Source organism: Trichosurus vulpecula, chromosome 7, assembly GCF_011100635.1.
Source record: "Trichosurus vulpecula isolate mTriVul1 chromosome 7, mTriVul1.pri, whole genome shotgun sequence".
NCBI classification, from domain to species: domain Eukaryota; kingdom Metazoa; phylum Chordata; class Mammalia; order Diprotodontia; family Phalangeridae; genus Trichosurus; species Trichosurus vulpecula.
Window position 1 is genome coordinate 190,159,984 of NC_050579.1, and position 23,725 is coordinate 190,183,708.

Below are 23,725 nucleotides of genomic sequence, written 5' to 3' on the forward strand. Positions count from 1 at the left end.
TTAGACTAATACCACTTTTGATAAAAACACGAACAAACAAGATGCGATCAGACTGATAATTTTTCTGTGGTTCATAAACTGGTTCAGTAGATAATTCTAAAAGAGTTCAAAAAGTCTGGAGTAATGGCAGCAATAATGAAATCTAAAGTGAACATACTGAAAAGCAATAATTTGGATTTTTAAAATCTGGTACATTTGTTGTCCTAAATAGTTCTGTTACTTTGTAATCCAATTTCATAAGTGTATTCTTGCCTGGAGAGCCAGGGAACCTACCTCCCTGAGTGTTCAGCTACAGTCACTGAGAACACTCACTGGACAAATGAAACATCAGTTCTGTGATTATCCTTGGATCTAAGAGAAACCTACCTGACATAAATAGGCAAATTAACAAAGAATCCTTAATAAAATCGGAAATGTTTCCATTTGACTCCTTTCCCAATAAAGGTTGACATTTATAAAGCACTTTAAGGTTTGCAAAGCATTCTATTTATATTTGATCTGGTAATACAGGTACTATTAGTTTCAGAGTAGCTATGTGACTTGTGGTCACACAGGAAATACTTGCCAGAGGCAGAATTTGAACCCAAGTCTCCTCTGACTCTAAGTCCAGCACTCTTCCCCTTTTAGTGCAGTACTTCCTTTTAGTCATCCATCATACTACCCATAAAGAAGAAAATCTGTCCATGCTCTCAATGTGGTAAGAACACATTTCAACTCATGAAAGATAAAATCATTTCCCACATTTTCAACATAGAACTAGGTCTACTATTTGAAAATCAAGAAAGCTTCAAAGCAGGGTACTTAGATCAATTATGAGACCATCCATTGTCTTTAATGATGTCATTTAATCGAGTCATCAAAAGTACTAAAAAAGGGAAAACTACTTATCTGGCAGCCCAGTTTTCCATCATTCTCAACTATTCAAAATACAATCACATGGATAGAAATAAGCAAAAGAGATGTTTTCATATCCAGAAAACCTTTCCATAAAGCAAATGCTCTTTGTGCCACAATGGAGGTATGGAGTCTTAGTCCTTCGCAGGAGTCAAATGTCTTAGAACTGTATATAACTTAAGGCTATTAACTTAAGGAACTTTGGTATCTAGCATTCCTATACTAGATGCTGGCTTTGAAGCAGATTAGAAACAGAAATGCTGGGAACCTTAGGAGGAAATGATTGCACCACCTTCAACAATTCAATACGCATTCAAGAAAAATGTGTTAATTATATACTATGTGATGTTCCTGTGCCAGACACTCAGAGTTCTTAACAGGCTAAAGGAGAACATGATGCATATTCTGGCAAGTGTCCTAGACTCTGGCAAAGCTGAATTTAAAGAGCTGAAAAGCAAGAATGATAGCCTTTAACAGCCTATCCCTTTTTACAAGAAAAGTCAGCTCCGATGACCAAAAAATGAATTAATATGATAAGGAAGGAAAGAAAGCACTAGCTATAAAGTAGTTGAATAAAAAACTCATTGAATGACCATACAAGAGGCCAAACCAGGGACAACAGATCAGAGAATGAATGCAAAAGAATGATATAGATATATAAAATTATCAAGGCTGTTGAAATCTAAAACAACCTTAGGCTTGTGCTAAATGCTAAGGGCAACAAAAAGTTTTATAGCCAGACTAGGACAAGAGGAAGATCAAGAAAGAAGACCACTTGGGACGATGAATGAAATGATGAATCATTAAGAGGACAAGATCGACCTTCTCAAACTCCTATTTTCTTTCTGTTTTTCTCTAGCAAGGAAAAAAACTGTCAAAATGGGACTGAGAGAACAAGAAAGTTAAGAGGAAATTAAACCTAAGGGTTTATTAGAAAATATTAAGAGAGCACCTAGGTACTTTCAATAAGTTTGAGTAATCAGGCTCAGAAAAATTACATTCTGGGGAATTAAAAGAACTTATATATGTGACTGCTTTAAAGAATCATAGAGAAATGCAGATGCTATAGGCTAGGAGATAGGAAAATGACATCTCAATTTCCAAAGAGGGAAGATAGAATTTTGAAACTATAGAGCTTCATTTCAATCCCTGAGTAGAATCTAAAATGTATTGCAAATAAAATGCTTTGTGAGCACTTGGAAAAATGAACAGTATCTTCAGTGAGGCAATATAGAGTCACAAAGTCTTAGTCCTACAAACTCTGGGCATCTAATCCCCATGTAGGTCAAAGATAAAAACAAAGCGCCAACATGTAAAAAAAAATATTCATAGCCGCACCCTCCTGATTGTAAAGAGCTGTAAACAAAGTGCATGCCTGCTGATTTGGAAATGGCTGAAAAATGGCTGCATAGTAAGAAAAAAAATGAATATGAGGAATTCAGAGAAATATGGGAAGGTTTGTATGGACTGATGCAGAGTAAAATAAGAACAAAAAGAGCAAAGTACAATAATTGTAACAATGTAAATTAAAAGATCATTAAAAGAAAGCTAAATTCCAAGTAGCTGAAAAACTACTGGCAAAGATAATAAAATATAACTTCTCCCTTGTACAGTGTTCAGAAATTCTGAAAACAGAATATTCTATGCTCTGTCAGATATGGTCAATGTATAAAGATTCTTTAGTTAAATGTTTTTGTCATAAGGAAGGGTTAGGGATATGTGAGACTGAAATGACTGTGATATAATGACAAAAGGCACCAATAAAATACTTTTAAAAATGAAGCCATGTAGGACTAATCTCATCTCTCTCTCTCTTTTTTATTAAGTAATTAAGACCAGTGAGAGGAAAGATGGCATGGCAGGCAGAGCCTCCTATGAATCAGGAAGACTTGGCTTCAAGTCTTTCCTCCAATGCATACTACCTATGTGCTTCTGAGTAAGTCACTTAAGCTCTAAGTACCTGAGGCAACTCTCTAAGACTATAAGTGGTATAACAGTTACTAATCTGCATAGGTAGAAGAAATTTCCTCACTGGGAACTCCCTGCACTGGTGAAATCACAGAGATTGGGGGGGCGGGGAGGGGAGACTTTCATTCAGCCTTCCTCCTACCCCAGCCAAAACAAGAAAATTTGTCTAGAAAACCTTAGCGACAAAACAACCACCACCACTACAGGCTCACATTTACTTTACGTTTTAAAAGGTGCTTTCCTCACAACTCTGTGATGTCAGTAGTGCAATATAGGAATTCAGGCTGAGAGAGATAAAATTACTTGCCCATATGGCAGACACATGACATACAGATTTTCTGCAAGGCATATGACAAAAGTTTCTCATGATAGTCTTGTGGACAAAGTGAAGAGAGATACAGCTAGATAATAAAATGATTTCGGTGGATCTATAATGGGCTGGATGACTGACACAAAAAGTGGTGATTAATAGAATGATGTAACCCTGGAGGAAAATTTCTAGTAGACTGACACAGGGTACAGTCTTTGGCCCTATTCAGAAGGCTTATCAAATTGGTAGATAATGTGAAGCAGAAAAGGATGAGCTAATATACTAAGTAACAGAATCATTATATAATAAAATTTTGACAGACTAGACTCAGCCAACTCTAATAAGATACAATTTAATAAGAATAAGATTAAGTCCTGTACTTGGGTTCAAAAAAAATAAATTGTATAACTACAGCATGGTGAAGAAATGAGTTACCAGTGCGACATGTGACATGACAATAACAACCTTCCCCCCGGCCCAATAAATGGCCCTTAAGCTATATTAGCAGAAGGAGGGAGATGATTGTTCCACAGTATTGGGCCCTGATGTGGACATATCTGCATTATTTCCAGCTTGGGGCACATCTTGGGGGTAGGGGTGCAACAGCAATATTAATGGCCTAATGGAAGACTACGATGGCAAGAAAACTCTTAAACCATGGCATTTCCAGGGTCAGTTGAAAGAAATGGGGAGTTTAGCCTGAAAAACTAAAAGGTTTCACTTGGTAGAAGAAGTTCATAATAGCAGTCTTCAACTAAATGAAGGATGTACCACCATACAGAAAGGGGATCAAAAAGAAGACTTCAATTTTAGTGGAAAATTCCTAATAATTAGATCTGTAGTGAATTTCTACTCGAGTGTTGAAACATAGGTTGGATAACCATAAAGAGATGTCATCAAGAGGATAGCTATACTTTAGATCAATATGAATTAAATGGCTTTTGAGGTCCTTTTCAACTAAAAGTCTACAATTCTAGAAACATCAGGAAAGGGCTATTAGAAGTGAGAACAGTGAGAGGAAAATTACAGAGAGTGGACCAAAAATTATGGAAAAAGTCAAATTTAACATATTGTTTAATAATAATAAGGGATAGAAATGTGTAACACACTTTGGAAAGATTTCCACCAAAAAATAAAAAAAGTAAGTTTCATCACTTAAAAGGAAAATTTCAATTTATCTGGAATATTCACTTTAAGGAATATCTCATTCTCCCACAACACAAAATAAATGAGGACTTATTGTATATATTTATTATATGACAGTAATAGTAGGTGAGATACATTTTAATACATTATTGTGTTTGACAAATTATTATTTAAAATTTTATATTGGAAATATGAAGAAATTCTCAACCCATCATACATATATTGTATTAAGTAAACTCATATTTATTTCACTCAAAGTGAAATAGCAAAACATACCTTGGAGAAATTTCTTTGGCAGGTAAATCTGGTACTTTGCTTTTGAGAAGTATGCCTGTAAAAAGAAAGTTTTTTAAGAAATGGAAATTTTCACCAACATGTTATTCCACTAACACAAAATTAAGATATATCAAATTATACAGAATAAATTTTAAAAGGTGAAGACCCTAGTGAAGCACGTGCACTTTAAGTACATAGGGTGGTATGGTAACTCTGGGTTCTTGAAAGTTAGGTCAGTGACGCACAATCTCAGGCATTTTCCTTCAAGTGTTGAGCACAGGCCCAGAAATGAACTTGTGTATGAGACTTCAGCCCAGGCTAGCTAAATCTGGAAAGCCTCAACACCAGATACTGGCAAAATGATGACTTTTTTTCCTGCTATAGCAGCAAATGAAGACAATTTATCAAGGTGTAGAAGGCCTGTATGATCTGAATTGGTGAAAGAGTAATCATACTAATAACACAATCCTGAAGTATTTGCATGAGAACCACAAAAATTAAAACCAATTGCTTCTAAAATAAAAAAATAAAGAGAGAGAAGGCAAAATTACTCAACCTTTGTTTTGTTCTGAGAAAGGAGACCTGTCTTTAAATTGAAAAGGGCACAACAAATACCATAAACATAACATTATAAAAAATACCATTAAAATATTATACAGTCCAGCATAAGTGAGGAGAAACACTGTAGTGAACACTGTGAAATATTAGTGAGTCAATGGTATTATTCCAAATAAGCAGTAGCTTTTGGTGGTATTATAAAAGGAGTTTTTATATGAGTTAGAGTTTTTGTGATTCATCTGGTCAAGCCTAAAATTCTAGGATTCCTACTTTTGATAAGGGCATATAATGGCATTAATATTTTAAAAAATGACTAAAATATCAAGAAGACAAACTTGGTTTCAAAGGAGGCCACAGAAATATCATCTTGCATAATGCTCTTAGTAAAGACTTACCATTTAAAAATTTCTTCTCATGATTCTCTACAAGGAAATAGAAAAGATAAATAAATTTTTTAAAGGCTCTTATATTATGTAGAAAGTGAGCAAATATCAGAACACAGTAGGATGGAAAAGGAAATCAGCTTTTGGAATGGACATGCTTTAAAACCAAATCTGAATCAAAATACATTTATAAGAATTAAATTAAGTCAGGCAGCAAAAGAAATTCATTCTCCGTAATGATTAATTAAACATTAAACATCGATCTAAGAACTCAGGTGTTCTTTCAAAGTAGGCTTATAGGATCAAAGATTTAAAGAAAAGACTACAAAGATCATCTGGTCTAATCCTCTCATTTGCATATGAGAAAACTGAGTCTCAGAAAGCTCAAGTAAGTTGTCCAATGTCACAAAGACAGTAAGTAGGAAAACTGAGATTTGGACCAATATGCCCTGACTTTAAATGCAGCACTCTGTCATGGCACCACACATGCTTTGTTTCTCAACTATCCAAATGGTCTATAAAAATCTAACATATCCATATTGTAAATTCAAATTGCTAAAGGAGAAAGGCAAATTAAAGTAACTCTGAGATTCCATCTCACACTCATCACAGTGGCAAAGATGACAAAAAAAAGGAAAATGATAAAATTTGGGGCAGTTATGAAAAAACAGAAATATTTACGTGCTGCTAGTGGACCTGTGAATGTGCGTAAACATTCTGGAATGAAATATGGAATTGCACACAAAAAGTTATTAAAAAGTGCATGCCCTTTGACCCAGCAACAGCACTGCTAGATCCATACCCAAAAGAGATTAAAGAAATAAGGAAAGATGTGCTCCCTTTGGCAGCATATATAGAAACAGAAAAAGATCCTATACAAAAATATTTATAAAAGCTCTCTTTATGACAATAAAAACTGGAAACTAAAAGAATGTGTCCAACAACTGGAATAATTTGAAAGGCTGAAAAAGCTATAGCGTATGAATGGGATGAAATACTACTGTGCTGTAAGAAATGAGGAAACATAATTTCAAAAAGATCATGGAAAGGTTTATATGAACTGATATAGAATGAAGTAAACAGAACTAGAACAATTTATACTCTAACATCAATATTATAAAACTAAGTTAATTTTGAGGACTTTTATGAATTGATGAAGAATGAAATGAGAAAAACCAGGAGAACAATTTATATAATAATAACACTGCAAAAACCCAGAACTTTGAAAGCTGTGAGAACTATGATCAATAGTAAAACTATTCATGATTTCAGAGGACTGATGAAACATGTTTCCTGTAATAGAGAGGTAATGAATTTAGGATGTAAAATAAAACATATTCATATACACATACACATATGTATACATATACAGTGAGAAAATTTTTTTGCTAGACTATGTATATTTGTTACAAGAACTTTTGGTTTTTTTTTTTTAATTGGGTGGCTAGGAGGGAGATAAAACAGATTTCTGTTAAGTTTGTTTTTTTTTAATAGAGAGGTGGGGATACTCCTGGTATGGAATGTTGTATGTCCATTCAGATGAGGTCACCATATTATTAATTCTCAACTTTTTTACTTTGTTACAACAGACTTCTCATGAAGTAAGAGTGATCTGTAAACTTTTGTAATGTAAAAACAAAATACATCAAATAAAACAAAAAAAAGTAACAGGATGATCAATTAGTAGTCCTTGGTCAATCTGAAGTAGTTCAAAGGTATCAATGAAAGCAATGCTATTCGATTCCTTCTCTGAATTCAAAACACTCCCTAACTTCAACCTAAGCCTAGAGTAATAAAATGATATTGGCATGTGTCAGAAACATTTTACAAAATCCTAATATGTAAACCTATTGAATAAAATTTTATGAAAGCAAACTATGCTCTATTATATTCCATACTTGAAAAGAGCTTCTATATACCATGTAATGACAATTCTATAGGTCATTTTCTTCACTGGTAAAATGAAGGGGTCCTAAAACACTTCCAGCTAAAATAATAACAATAATAATAGCTAATATTTACATGGCATTTAAAGATTTACAAAGCTCTTTATATTTATTATCTCACTTGATCCTCAAAAGAGCCCTGTGAGGTAGATGCTATTGTGCACATCTCATAGACAAGAAAACGAAGGTTGAGGGAGGCTGACTTGTCCAGATTCACATAGCTAGTTAAGTGTATGAGACAGGATTCAAACTTAGTTCTTCCTTATACTAAGATCAGCACTCTCTCCACTACATCACCTCACTATCTTTATTGGTCAATAGTTCTAATTCTAGGTAAAATACAATCCTAATTGCAGATAAAACTTTTTAGTGTGAGTCTATCCATGCTTATCATATTTTAAGTTAGCAAAGTAGAAATTGTGACAAAAACTGCTGGGAAAACTGGAAAACAGTATGGCAGAAACTGGGCATAGACCAATATCTCACATCATATACCAAAATAAAGTCAAAATGGGTTCACAATTTAGATATAAAGGCTGATACTATAAGCAATCTGAGAGAACAAGGTTACTTGTCAGATTTATGGAGAAGGGAAAAATTTATGACCAAAAAAGAGATAGAGAGCATTATAAAATGCAAAATGGATAATTTTGATTACATTAAATCGAAACGTTTTTGTACAAACAAAGCCAATTCAACCAAGGTTAGGAAGGAAGCAGAAAATTGAGGAAGAATTTTTACAACCAGTGTCTCTGAAAAAGGCCTCATTTCTAAAATATATAGAGAACTGAGTCAAATTTGTAAGAATACAAGTTATTCCCTAATTGATAAATGGTCAAAGTATACGAACAGGCAGTTTTCAGAGGAAGAAATTAAAGATATCTATAGTCACATGAAACAATGCTCTAAATCACTATTGATTAGAGAAATGTAAATCAAAACAACTCTTAGGTACCACATCTCACCTGTCAGATTGGCTAACATGACAAAATGGGAAAATCATAAATGCTGGAGAGGATGTGGGAAAATTGGAACACTAATGCAATGTTGCTGGAGTTGTGACCTAATCCAACCATTCTGGACAGCAATTTGGAACTTTACCCAAAGGACTACAAAAAATGTGCATACCCTTTGACTGAACAAAACCACATCTAGGGCTGTATCCCAAAGACATCATAAAAGTGGGAAAAGGACCCATATGTATAAAAATATATATATAGTAGCTCTTTTTGTGGTGGCAAAGAATTGGAAATCAAGGGGATGCCCATCAATTGGGGAATGGTTAAACAAGTTGTGGTATATGAATGTAATGGAATACTACTGTGCTATAAGAAATGATGAGGAGATAAAGAACCTGGAGAGTCTTATATGATCTGATGATGAGTGAAGGGAGAAGAACCAGGAGAACATTGTACACAATTACAGACACATGGTATCTCTGATGACCAACTTTGATAGACTTGGCTCTTCTCAGCAATACAAGGTTCTAAGACAACTCCAAAAGACTCATGATGGAAAAAGTGATTCATATCCAGAGAAAGAATTACAGAGTCTGAATGCTGATTTGAAGCAAACTATTAGCTCTCTCTCTCTTTTTTTGTTTTTGTTTCTGTTTTGTTTCTTCTTTCTCGTGGTTCATTCCATTGGTTGTAGTTCTCCTATGCAACTTGACTTTTGTTAAAATATGTTTAGTGTGAAGGTGTACGTAAAGCCTATATCGGATTGCATGTCGTTTTGGGTGGGGAGGCAAGAGGAAACGGAAGAGGAGAAAATCTGAAACTCAAAAACTTAAGGAATTGAATGTTGTAAACTAAAACTAAAACTAAATAAATTAATAAATAAAAAAGTAGAAATTGGTGATTTACCACTGCCACCTATAGACTATAAATCATGATTAGTACCTTAAAGCATTATATACATATGATCTATTATTATTGATTCACATTCAAAAGAGCAGATTGACTCATTAATCAAACTGCAGCATTTTAATTCAATAAATATTTATTAAATAACTGTTTTGCAGAAAGTACTGTGCAAAATGCTTAATGAAAGAGAAAGTTTAAATAAGCCATGTTCCCTGCTCTCTTGGGGTTTACAGTCTAGTGGGAGGGAGGCAATGGATAGCACATATACAAATAATGATAGTATTTAATAACGCATTATGTTAAGTACATAAGAAGCAAGCAAAATGCTATCTTAGGCATAACAAGTGAAAGGACATTACTAACAAGGAAACTGGGCTCTAATCAACAGATAATAATACATGGAGGGAAGAGTGCTATAGCAAAAAAGATTTTCTATGAAGAATGTAAAGAGGGTAGTGAACAACAGAATGAAGGGGATATGACCCAGTTTTGCTGGAGTAGAAAGTATACAGAAGGGAGCAGTATGAGGTCAGGATGGAAAACAAGAAGAGTTCAAATGGTAAAGGATCTTGAATGTCAGGCAAAGGAGTTGGACTATGCTCTATTGACACTATTCGGGGGGAGAAGGTCATAGGGTCATGACTTATAGCTGGAAGAAACAGAGTGGTAGTCTTAGCCAACTCACTCATTTGACAGATGGAGAAACAGAGGGCCAGAGAAAGTGAGGAATCTGCTCAAGAACTCTTCATCAGTTAATGGATTTGTAATATCCACGTTGTCACTGTCAGATTACAACCTGCCTGTGACTCTCCATCTAGTGCAACTCTCAACCAATTCCCACCAATTCACAATTGGGAGTACAAAAACTGCCTTCTACTTGAGAGAAGGGGCAACTGATCCACACATAAGTTAGGGATGGGGACTGGATCTGTGATTTCATTGGCAAAGAAACTCCTAGATGGGGAAACTCCCTTTACCAATCCAGACTGGCACCTTCTATGCAACTTAAGAGTATCAAACTCAACTAAAGAGAGACTTGACTAGATCATTACTGGGGGGCTTATACAGGGTGCTTTTTAAACAATGGGTTGTGACCCCAGATGGGGTCACGAAAAATCTGGCAACACTAAAAGGTTTCTGAATGTGCAACAATCAAAAATTAATTCGAAATCACATGCATAATGAATACGAGGTGTTTCTGGCAATGTTTGCCTATGTTGCATCTCACAACTTCACTGCAGCCTTGGTTCTGAAAACAAAGCATGCATATTTTGCACTGCACATGCTCTCAGGCCACACAACACCAACGAATGCTGCCAAAATGCAAAAAGGTGTCTGGAATGGAAAAATTTCAAGAAGCTTTGTACCAGGGTAAAAATTCAAAAAAGAGAGCAGTTATGAGAAATTTTATCTAGGAAGAGTCAATGATTCTTGGGAACTTAATGGATATTTGAGACAAAAAAAATTAAAGAAGATTAAAAAGAAAATTAAAAAGAACAACAAGGTGTTCAATCATGGGAGACTAGAGGGAGTGCTGAAGTCAGAAGGAGGACCAACTCCTGATAGAGAGGAGGGCAGATCAGCTTGGTCTTGGCATTTATAAACTTAAAGTTCCCATGACCTAGTTTAACTGTTATAGGAACTCAAAGGAGAAGGGCAGAAACAAATTACAAATTACAACTATTGTTATACTTAAACAAAAACTCTTACAAGTTAATATAAAAAAGGATTGCTCTTGGTAGTTCAGGAAAAGTGTCAAAAAAAAGACTCTATTAAGCCTCAAAGCAACCCTTATTTGTCAACCACTAAATAAAAATGCAGTCATTCCAGTTGGTTGCATGACTACTGCAGTATCAGCTTGGTTACCCTCATCTAGCCTGGTTCATCTGTCTTCACTGCTGCAACTGTGATCATCTGCTTTTATTTAACAGTAACCAACAACTACAGAACAGCACAAGATTATATCTACTTTCAGTGCATAATATACCCACTATGTCTGTAAGTCACATTTCTCATGCAAAGCATTTTGTTCCTATCTAAAAAGGTCACATAAACTGAAAAACCATTCCAAGCAATTTGTTTTTGGAAAAAAATCATATTATGTGATAATCATTTCTTGTTTTTAGCTGTATATTTATGTGACTGGCAAAAGTTGATGAATATCCAAATGGCTGAAACTTTTTTTTTAAAGAAAAGTACTACTAGAAATGAATCTTTTATTAGCTTTCTAAATTATCCTGGATTACTTCTGTAATTGGTATAACCACGAAGTTTTCAGTTAATCAATAAGCATTTGTTAAATCTTTCATTATGTCAGATACAATGCTGAACAATGGAGATAAAAATAAAAAGTGAAAAAGTCCTTGCCTTCAAAGAGCTTACATCCTAATAAGGGAGAGATCACTCGATCAATCAATCAATCAAGATTTATTAAGCATCTACTATGGACCAGGCACCATGCTAAGTGCTGGGGTTACAAACATAAGCAAAAGACATTTCTCACCCTCATGTACATACACAGGTATATATATATAAGACACATACAGCATAGATACAGAGTAACTTTAGAGCAGACAGCACCCGCGAAAGACCTCCTAAAGAGCCAATGCCAGAGGCGGCTTTGGACCCTAAGAAGTGGAGGTGCAAGGGAGGGAGCATTCTAAGCATGAGAGCCAATCAGGGTAAATAAAGGCAATGGTCTAGATCTTAGAGAGGAAGCACGGCAAACTGGAGACAGCCAGCCTCACACGGGATCCTGTTCCCACCTCTGAAATACACTAAGTATGCGAACCTGGAAAAAATCACTTTAATCCATCACTTAATCCCAGACAACTGAAGGCGGACAGAGACAGAGAGAGAAAGAAAAATAGACAGAGTGAGTGAGTGAGTGAGTGAGTGTGTGTGTGTGTGTGTGTGTTTGCCTGTGTTGCATCTCGCAACTGTGATTTCATCAGTATGTTTATAAACATCTAGTTATCTATCTATATACTTATAGAGCCAGAAAAGATGCTGAAAGTTTAGCCTTTCTTAAGCAGGCCTATAATTTTATCACTATCACAGGACTTGCAAATTCTCCTGCAGAGGCGCCAGGGTCAGTCCATTCTACTTTTGAACAGGTTTCTTTGTCAGGAAGTTCTTTCTTATGTTGATTCAAAATCTGCTTCCACAACTTCAACCCAAGTAAAAAGAGTTTAAGCCCCTTTTCTTCACAAGATTGTAGATAAGGCTGACCAAGGAAGAACTAGTCTAGTATACTTCTATTATTGAAGCTTAATAATACAATCAATTTTTTGACTTATCTTGAGCTTGCAGTCAGTCTCTTTTTCTCATGAACTGCTTTCTAGCCACACTGTCTCCACTCTATAATTCTACAATTTAAATTCAAATATAGTACTTTACATTTGTCACTATTTGTAAGATTTTACCCATTATGACTTCCCCTTAGATCTTTTTAGATGCTCATTCTGTTAGCCACTATATCAATATCCCTTCCAGCCTTTTCTCACTCAAGTATCTGATAAGCATAGAATTTCAGTGATTGCATCCTGACTGCATCCAATTATCTTTCCAATAAGCCATAATGAGCACACTTCATCATTACATTCCAATTGGATACTACATAATGTTTATGTTTCATCCTTATCATGTAACTGAAATAACTGCTATAAGGTACTTACTATCTTGATTTCTTCATGAACACAAAATAGTCATTTTGATTGGATTTGTAAAGGGGAATGATATCAAACAAAGACTAGAAAGGTGGGTTGAAATCAGGCTCAGAAGTTTGTATTTTATCCTGGAGGCAACTGGAAACCAATCCACACAATGATGCACTGGAGTGGAACATTTATGGAGTAAACAACAACAATATTTAAAAGACAGTAGGAGAGAAAACTTGCAATTCCCAAGGAAATCAGGGTTCACTCCTCTCAAGCTTCTACCTCAGAAAAGGGTACAGACCCAGAAAAAGTCTCTGCAAACAAGACATTTTTCTTATGTTGCTAGCCTCCATCCTGGGAATGCATTTTGGTAGTAGCAGAAAGGAAGGGAGTACAAAGGTAGCAGAACCACGTAGAAATCTAAAGAAAGAACTTTGAGTTCCATATATCTCAATACCTCAAAGAACTATGTGTGTATGTGTGCATGTATGTATGTATATGTATATGTACATATACACATACATATGTACTCACACCATCTAGCATACTAAACATAAACAGTATGCATTTGTTGGTTGTGAGTATAAAAGCAAACACTAAAAACAGTGCAGTCAATATAGAAGTATAATGGATCTTGCTTCTATATACTAACATCACAAATCTCAACAATGAGCTTTCCCTCTGGAAGAGGTCAAAATATAAAAATACAAAGAGCTTAAGAGAAACATTCAAGTGGCTTTTACCCAAAGTTAGTAAAAGTAAGAAAAAAAAAAGATACAACTGTTACTGTAGTAGCAAAAGTAAAAGCAAAATAAAGATTTTCTGTGTGGCACTTCAATTCTAAAACATCAAAGTATGTCTAATACAACATACCTTTAGCAATAGCAACAGGCTTGACAGCCATTCTTCCAACAAGACATTCTTTCAACATGGATTCATAATTGACCCAACGATGCACCTGAAAAAGGAGAGAATCAGTACAAACAAATCATAGTTATAAGATCTCATTTTAAATGAGAGCACCATCTAGTATGTCCAACCAACTACAAATTTCCACCAAATAATTTAAATGCTGATTCTATCAAATAAAATGAAAGGGGGGCAGCTAGGTGGCATAGTGAGTAGAGCACCAGCCCTAGAGTCAGGAGCACCTGAGTTCAAATCGAGCCTTAGAAACTTGACACACTTACTAGCTGTGTGACCTTGGGCAAGTCACTTAACCCCAATTGCCCTACCTTCCCCTCTCCAAAAAACAAAAAAAAAACAAAAAAGAAAATGAATGGGGAGATGAGGGATGGAGAAAGAGAAAAAAAGATTTTCACTTGAGAGCAATATTTTTCTAGGATAGCACTGTCTTTGAAATAATATTTTTATGTATATTGAAAATTTTAAAACAGCCAAGTGTATCAACTTAGCTTTTTAAATCATAGATTTTTTTAAAAAATCAGGCACTTCACAATGCTCCCTAAATGAACCCTCACAATCCAGAATGGGAAACAAATTTGATATGCATATAGATTTTACCAACAAAACAGGAAATCTAAGAAAACTATTTCCAAGGATTAATGTAAAGCTTTTTAATAGAACTGATTAATCAATTAAAGGCTTACTTTTACTAAAGAAAGATGAAAATTTATGAAACTTAACAAGATACCTGTTCCCTAGTTTTCTCAAGGACTATTCTCCATGAAAATTCTAATCAGCACATATATATCTGATGTTCATTTATTAATTTAAACATCCTGATAAACATCTTTGGTAAGATAAAATTAAAAGTTCATAATTATAATATGAAAATTAGGGGTTCAAGAGCATCATTTCATAAAACAATAAAGTTGCTGAGAACGGTACTAAGGTAGCATTATAATAAGAAAATTAAAAAAATAAACAAGCAGATTTGTAGATCTGCAGCATAGATAACTACAAAGCAGTTATTCATCTTTATGCAACATTTAAATAAATGACTGTGTTACAACAGTTAATTTACCATGCTCTCAAAATTCTCTTCTGGGCTACCTAACCAGCATATTAAGGTGACCTCTTCTTTAAGTTTTGTTTCTCCCTATGAACTGGCCTCTAGTTCTCTTAAAGATGGTTGCCTGGCAACCTACCTTTCGGCTACCAACAGCACAAACTGAGTATCATTGTTAAGTCCAAAGTGCTCTAAAGAAGCAAAGAGCTTCATACAGGTATAAGAACATAGTTATTTACTCCTATGGTGAATAAAACTGATGAATAATTTAAATCTCAATAGCCTTGTTAGTCAAGTAGAATGCAACAGTCCGGCAAATGAAAATGTGGTTTGAATTGCTAAAGATGGTAACTGTAATAGCAATTTTAGTGGCTCCTGCAAAACAACAGCTTCATCTATCTAGTAGGGTTCAAAGAAACAAACATCTTATAATATTAGGGTGTAAGATTCTTTCGTTGTGCTCTGGCATTTTTGGATCATTTCGCAGCATTATGCCTATTGAAAGTATGAGCCACATGCCTGAAAGTGTACAGCAAGGGGCTCAAAAGATAGCTATAGAAACAAAGTAAGCCATACATACAAATCTTTCAAGTTCTCAGCAATGTTTCCCAAAGCCTCCTACTCGGTTTGCATCCCTAGCTATCAACAAGTCAAATGCCACCTGGAAACATTCCTAATAAGCCCATAAGAGTTTCTCTCAAGAGAATGGTATCAAGATTAATGCACAGCTGTGGTTTCTCTCCAGTCCGAGAAGGATATTAATAATTCCCAGTCCCAGAATTTGTCGGAGATCAAAAGGGGTCCTGCCAGCTAGTCAATGAACAACATCCTCTAGCTGTAATGAATTTCTAAATGAAAAATAGTCTCAGTTATCTAAATATATGATAAACTAAAAAACAAAAGAGGGTAAAACCACAAAATTCTAAACCCACAAATAGATTTCTCTCTCTAAATTTAAATGTTTTTTTCTAAAAAATGGCCAAAGTCAGCAAGACGTCATTAAAGATTAACCACTACCAAAACAGTAATTAGGTATAATTTAGCTAAAAGCCAGTTATATTTGGTTGACTGGCCCCAAAGGAACAAGCAAAAAATAAATCCTAATTATAATAACAAAAGAAAATAATGGAGGAAAAACAGATAAACTAAACTTAAACAAAAAAAGACAAATTTGAAATGGCCTTTAAAAAATCAACTCAGCTATCTCTCCTGATAACAAGAAAGCACTGTAACAAAGATAAATCACTACTATTACAAGACTACGTGCAAACCAAGTGTAATGAAAGCAGCTTTCCATAATATATATTTTTTTCAAGAAACGGACCATAGGATTTGCTGCTAGAAGGTATCACAGGGAATCATTATGTTTCAAAAAGCCATTTCATCATGCTGACATTAACTAACCTCAAGATCTTAAAATAGTCTGATTTATTTTTCAATGCATAAGTCTCTCCCAAGGTTTTTCTCTGCTCTCTACGTGGTTTGGTAGAAATAGTTTACAAAAAGATATTTTAATTATTTTTTGAGGTATGCAAACTGAATTCCATTTCTCTCAAAAATACTTTTTAATTTTCTAGTAGGCATCCAGCCTCACTGACTCCAAATTTAAAAGTCCTCTTCAATCACGATATTCCATTATTTTTAGCATCTTACCTGATCAAAAAGGTCTGTACCATCTGAGCCTGCTGCTCGCATCAGTTCATCCTCCCCACCTGGGTGATATTCCATATATGGACTGACATTATAAACAAGTCCTGCATTAACACAAAGAGAAATATCATAAATCAACTGCTTTAAAAGTTAATAAAATAAGGTACTTTGAAAGGCCTATTTATAAAAACGCAGAATTTATAATCTTGATAACTTCAAGAAGGTATGATGAAAAACACCTATTTTTATTTTCTAATAAATGTACTGACTCCAATATTTTAAAAACAAAGGAACTAGCAATATAATTGTACTACTATTCACTCTTCATCATCTGCCATCTTACTGGACTACAAAAGGCTATTTAACAAGAACTAAACTCTCTCTCTTAAGTTTATAGCAACACTACAGATACAAGATTCTGTCCTAAGCCCTCTTTTCTTCTCTTTAGACTCTCATTCAGTGACTTCAAAGCTTCCACAAGTTTAACTGTCACCTCTATGTAGATGACTCCCTTAACTATATATCTAGTCCCAGTATCTCCCCTGAAATGTAGTACCATATCACCAATTTCTATTGGACATTTCGAATTGGATATAAACTCAACATGGCCAAAACTGAACTCGTTAACTTTCTCTCCAAACCCTCTCCTTTTCCAAATTTCCCTTTTCTAGCCAAAGCACCAACCCCCATCCTTGCAGTCTCCCAGGTCTGTAACCTTGGCATTATCCTTGACTCTTCATTCTCCCTTACTCCATATATCCAATCAGTTGTCAATCTCAAAGTTTCCACTTCCACAATGTCTCTTAAATCCAAACTCTTCTCTTTACCCACACTTTGTTTCAGTTCCTTGTAATTTCTTGCCTAGATTACTGTACTAGCTTCCTAACTGGTTCTCCTGTCTCAGGTCTTTATATTAATTCTCTTTATTCAGTACATATGTATTTATATGTTTATTTTCTTCCCCATCAGAAGCTCCTTGTGAGAAGTGATTGTTTGATTCTTTGTACACATATTCCCAGAGCCTAACATAATAGCCTAGCACAAAAGCAGATCCTTAATTTTTATTAATTAATAAATTTAATTAGTTAATATAATTAAATGATTGATTTGATTGGCCTTACAAGGTATACCAATAGTGCAAGAGAAAAAATGAGCTATCTACCAATACGACAATGAGCCTCTGCTCTAAGAGAGGAACAAAGTCCTTGAGCACATCAGCAGCACTAAATAAGAGCCACCATCCTAACCACCATCCTATAATTCTACCTGGCACTGCCACCTCTTGCTTTCAGGATAAATTCCACAAAATTTGATTATCTATTTTCATACTGTTTCTCCTCAATGAGTCGTGGGCTCCCTAAGGATAGGAACTAATTGGGTATCTACAGTCTGGTATAAGCATTTAATGAATGTTTGTTGAATGTAGAGAAGGGAAAAAAACTAGCTCTTTGCTACATAATCATCACAAGCAAACTTGGACCTGAAAAAGAGGTTTAAAAAAAAAGCATTTCTCTCTTTGAGTTGAGAAGCAATAGGGAACTCTGGATCCCTAGCCATATCTGCTAACCCTAACCCATGCTGCTGGCGTGCAGGGCTGTATCCACTGCCAAACATGATAGCTACACTGCATGATTTTGCTAAGCAGTTTTACTTGGTATAAGGGAAGGCTCGCTGGTATGGTATATTGAAAACAAAAGGTATGAAGAACACATTTTTAAAAAGAAAAAATAGTATGTTTAACATGACTCTACTTTGCTCAATTAGTCATATTCTAAAACAGTTCCTTAATAAAACTCCAACTCCAATGCCTCATGGCAGAATGGAAGTGATCATAATTAAAGCAAAAACTACAAAAGAGTATGTGCTCTTAGCAGATGGTGACAAACTGAAGAGGCTTCAAATTCAAGCACGAGTCTGGTGCTAGTCCATAGGCCTTTTGCCTACCTAAGTTCAGAAAGACTTATCAGAAGTCTGGATGAAGGTAAGTGAATTTTTCAAGCACAGTTACCCTTAAAAATTGTCAAGTAAGTCATGGATTATGTCTTCTTCAGCAGAGAAAATACCCACATGGAGAAAAACCGCAGATCACTGAAGTATTGATTCTTTAAAAATTGGATCTGTGACATCAGCAGTTTAATGAGCTCCAAGCAAAGAATTTTCTCGTCTAAAGTAGATGGCACCTGCTTTGCCACTTACAGTTTTAGGTGTATTTCCTGTAGATGACATATTATTGAATCTGTTTACTAATCCATTTTACAACTCTATTTGCTTTTAAAAGTGAATTTAATCCATTTATGTTTCAAGCTATGATTGCTCATTTTTATTTTCCCTTCATGAGAAATGCTAGTTTTTCAATGTTACCTGAGATTTCATCCTTTCAGAAAAAAAAAAAAAGCTGAAATGGTCAAGGTTTCTGACCTCACAGCCAATCCTTAACGAGATAAGCAACCTGTTATAGCAAAAAATCAGAAGTGATGACTCTGTCTACAAGCTATTGCTATTATAAAAGGCTATTGCTTCTTAAGTCCTACTTTGTAGGACTTAAGGAAAATGAAGGACTAGGAATTATAGGAAGACTGAAAGGGAAGGGCAGAGAAGGAAAAAATTATTTCTTTAAATATTACCAATAGAAGAAGTAAAGAGACTGAGGTGAGACCGTAAGTCTAAAATAACACTCTTACCTACACCACACAAGAAAGTGTAAAAAAAAAAAAAAAAGATTATATCAGTGAAAATATAATCTCAAGATTTCTGTTTGGGATGAGAGGAGGAGGAAAAGGATTATGTCCCTGTGAATGCAAAGAAGTTAAGATGAGACTGTTACCATCAAATAATTTGTTGATAATAGGGTATGATGGAAAGAAAACAAAAATTAACTATTATAATTTTTAAACAGAAATGGACTGAAACCATTCATAAAAAAGAATAGAGTTGCTAATTGGATTAGAAAATAGAACGACAACAACATGCCATCTACAGGGAATACATCTAAAGGATAACGACTCATACAGCTTAATATGGCGAGCTGTTTCCAAAACAAGACGTGTAGTAATGATTTAAGATAAGGCTAGGGTAAAAAAAATAAAATAAGTGCCTTCAAAATACATACACAAAGGGAACCTACATTATTTTTAAAGAAACCACAGATATGGAAATAATATTAATGCTGTACCTATGTATCAAATGACACAGTAAGTACTTAGGAATGCTAATTGGAATGCCAAAAAAAAACCCCTACTACTGATAAATGATAATAATGATGACAATGACAATGACAACAGCATTTATATAGGGCTTTAAGGTTGAAAACATTTTACAGATATTATTTCAACTAATCCTTATCAAAATCCTGTGGGGTAAGCGCTATTATTATTATACATATCTTACAGATAAGGAAACTAAGACTATAGGAGAGATAACATGCTTCTTCTGCAACTTCACAAATATATCATAAAGATAAACAAGAAAGAAATTACAGACATGATCAAAATGTTGAAAACATTGGATTTGATAGGCCTGTGGAGACTAGTGAATGGCCACATTATAGACCAGTCTTATTTGGGAAATATGTGGGACATCTACAATGATAGGAAAGAAGTCCTACATACATTCATTATAGACTAAAATTTGATTTTAAAAAAGTAACTCAATAAAATAAAAAATAAAAATATGAACAAAAGATGAAAATCTAAATGGAGATTAGATATTACATCCTTAATATGATCAGTTTGGAGCCTAACTTAAAACAACAATAAAAATTATATTTAAGAGAATGACAGTGACAGAATGTATCAAAAATTCACAGCTGAAACTACAGCAGTCCTTAAAGGCAAATGTTACTTGTGCATTAATATTTACAGATGAAAAAACAGAGAGTATTAATAAAATAAGCAGCCAATTTTAAAAAGTAGAGAAGCAAATTAATAATCCCAAGCAAACTCAAAAGAGGTCATTTTAAATAAAAACAAAAGCAAGGCTGATATATTAGCTAATTTGATGCTTCTTTGTTTTGCTTTTTAGAGAGGGGACAACAGTTACCAAGATAAAAACTTTTAAAAAGCAAATTCAAAGTGAAGAGAAAAATAAATGACTGTTTTTTTTAAAGTACTATAACCAATTACATAGGGATCTAAAAACCTATGTGAAAATTTAGGAAAAAAGGTAAGTCTACAAAAAGACCAATCCAATAAATCAAAAGACCTATCCATCTGTTAGCCCTCACTCACTACAAGTTCAGTCCACATCCTTTTCAGCAATATATCTCTTGGACTATACTTTTTAAAAACTGTTTTGTTATTCTGAACTTGACTAAAATGGACAAACATAAATATTTCCACGCAACATAGAACAAGAAAAAAAGAGGACTGTTTATGAAACTGCAAATATGGCTCATTTGTATATACAGCTTATTTTTAAAAGTGTATATTCAATTCTGCATGCTAGTTCCAAAGCTATCTCACTTGTCTGTTGCCCTCTGAACCCCCTTCTAATGTCTTCTTGTTCATTTTCCTCAAATGTTTTATTGATACTCTTTTCTTCTTTTTGGTGTATACCATTATCACTAGCTTCTTTTCTCTGTCTCTTTTACTCACACACACACACACACACACACACACACACACACACACACACACACTCCTTCCCTTGTAACAACCTAACATAATCAAATGAAACCAATGGTCATGTCTGAAAATCTGTCTTATTCTGCATATCTAGTCTATCTCCTACTTGAAGAAGAAGTATCCTTTGTCATTATTAGTCAGTTAAGTCTTTCGAGGTTTTTTTCCTTACATTGTGGTAGTCATTTTATAAAATCTTCTGCCTCTGCTTACTTCACCCCTTTGTTAGTTCATAAAAATTTTCCCAAGTTTCTATGAATTAATTTCTCATAGCACAATAACACTCTATTATATTCACAGACCAAAATGCGTTCAGCCATTACCCAACTGATGGGCACCCCCTAGTTTCCAGTTATTCACAAAAATAAAAAGTGCTACTATAAATATTTTTCTACATATGGGTCCTTTCTCTACATCTTTGATTTCTTTAGGGTATGTATATCTAGCTGTGGTATCACTGCGTTCAAGCTTGTGCAGTTTCATGTCTTGGATACAGATTGGATACTAATCTTTTTTACACAACCTCGTGTGCACAATCTGTCACTAGTGATATGTCATGCATCTCTCCATTGCCTTTTGGGTTAGCCACAATTTTAGTCTTTTGGACACTGTGTTGTTCCATGGTCCATAGCCATATCATCAGCAGAATTTTCTGGTTTCTTTTCATCCAAATCTGACTTCAATGGTGTAAGAAATTTCCAGACTGGCATATCCTACCATTGAGGATTAGCAATTTATCTGTAACTTGCAGTCTTAGAGAGCTATCAGGGATTACTAAGATGTTGAGTGACTTACCCATGGTAATACAGCTAGCATGTATCATAGGCAGTAACTACCCCTCCATCAGAAAAAATTCTCATGTTAAAAACATGGGTTTTTGTTTCAAGGAAAAACTTTAATCAGTGAAGGTGCCTGTATTTGTGGAGCTGTTCCAAATGCACTCTAGCCCATGTTCTTCCTCCTGTTCAACTGTAGGCCTGTTTCCTTGTCAAACAGCAGTGCCTGTCAAAGATTGATGCTTTGAATAAGTAAGTCAATAGACCATCCATCCGACTATCACAGTCTAGATGACGAACATTCTTTACCTTCTTAGTTTTCCTTCTATAGATAGGTCAAATTCTGGCTTACGAGACACACAGTTTAGGCACTTTATTCAATCAACACAATGTCACACATCAAGCAGGAGCTAGTAGCTGGAGCTTTATTGGGAATCCTTCTTACAACTGGACTTGGAGCTGGAGGTCCTCCACAAGAAGCAAGCACTTTTAGCAAGTATTATGTCTCCCTGTTTTAGGACGCACTTGATATTGATAATCAGAGGATTAAATAGTTATCTCTGTAATTGTACCTATCTAATAATTTCATATAATCTTAACATATCCACACACCTTTTGGAAAGGAAGACTTTGAGTGGTGAGACAGGAAATAAGAACCATGAAAGAGAAATGAGGAAGCATCTAGGCTAACCATGCTTACCCTTTTTTTTGGAGGGAGGAAAGCATGGCATTTGGGGTTAAGTGACTTGCCCAAAGTCACACAGCTAGTAAGTGTGTCACGTGTCTGAGGCTGCATTTGAACTCAGGTCCTCCTGACTCCAGGGCCAGTGCTGTACTCACTGTGCCATCTAGCTGCCCCCCAGCCATGCTTACCTTTAACCTAGATAGACTGTTGACTCTAAACTACTTTTCTACCTTCCCCTATCACAGGTATTTTGTTCTTATTCCTTTTCAGCTATCTTTTTTGTGTGTTGTCTTCCCCCATTAGAATCCTTATGACCCTGGCTAAATAAGTTTGGCCAAAAATTAAATAACTCTAATAAACTGACTGGCATGCGTGTGACATATTTCAAAGGACTATACTTGTCCTTTATCTGACATAAATTTTATCTGATGTAAAGATAAGAGCAAAATGGTATAAAACTTTTTACATGGTTTATTATAGTTAATTCAAACTGTGGACATTGCAAGTAATGTGACAATTTTGCCATCTTGTGTTCAGCAAAGGAATTACATAATATTTTAAAGAATTAGACTCTCTGGACTCAAATAAAATATGCATTCAAATTTTACTACTCTGAATTAACTAGGGAATAAGAGAAATAAATTAAATTAACAAAATGTCTGAATTACAGAACGTTTTTAAAATAAATGCAGTTTCACTAGTATTTTAAAGTACAAATTAACATAAGTAACAAAGCACTATCTAGTAAAGATCTACAGGAGATGTGAGTAAGTCAATTCCATCTGATATATTCATTTCAGTGTTTACTATATGCCAAGCACTCTGCAAGCAACTCTAGAGGTTATTTTTAAAGTTTGACTATAATTGTTTTGATTGTGTACATTTTGTAACTAATGAAAAGACTATTTACTTGATTGTACTTTAAGAAAGATACAGTACAAAGTTCTAGACTTTGAATCAGAAGACACGAGTTTGAACTTTACTTCCAAAACTTATTATGTGAAAATGAGTCTGTCTC

General features: G+C 34.7%; 1 protein-coding gene across 1 annotated transcript in view; it reads right to left on the reverse strand.

Moving 5' to 3' along the window:
- The window catches only part of LOC118856745 (cytochrome b5 reductase 4), a 103,281-nt gene that overhangs the window by 61,640 nt on the left and 17,916 nt on the right, over positions 1-23,725 (reverse strand). Inside the window, exons 3-6 of the mRNA XM_036767209.1 lie at positions 16,631-16,731; positions 13,879-13,963; positions 5,548-5,574; positions 4,595-4,649 (exon numbers count right to left, since the gene is read on the reverse strand). Of these exons, the coding sequence (XP_036623104.1) occupies positions 4,595-4,649; positions 5,548-5,574; positions 13,879-13,963; positions 16,631-16,731 (268 nt within the window). The remainder of the gene's footprint in view (positions 1-4,594; positions 4,650-5,547; positions 5,575-13,878; positions 13,964-16,630; positions 16,732-23,725) is intronic.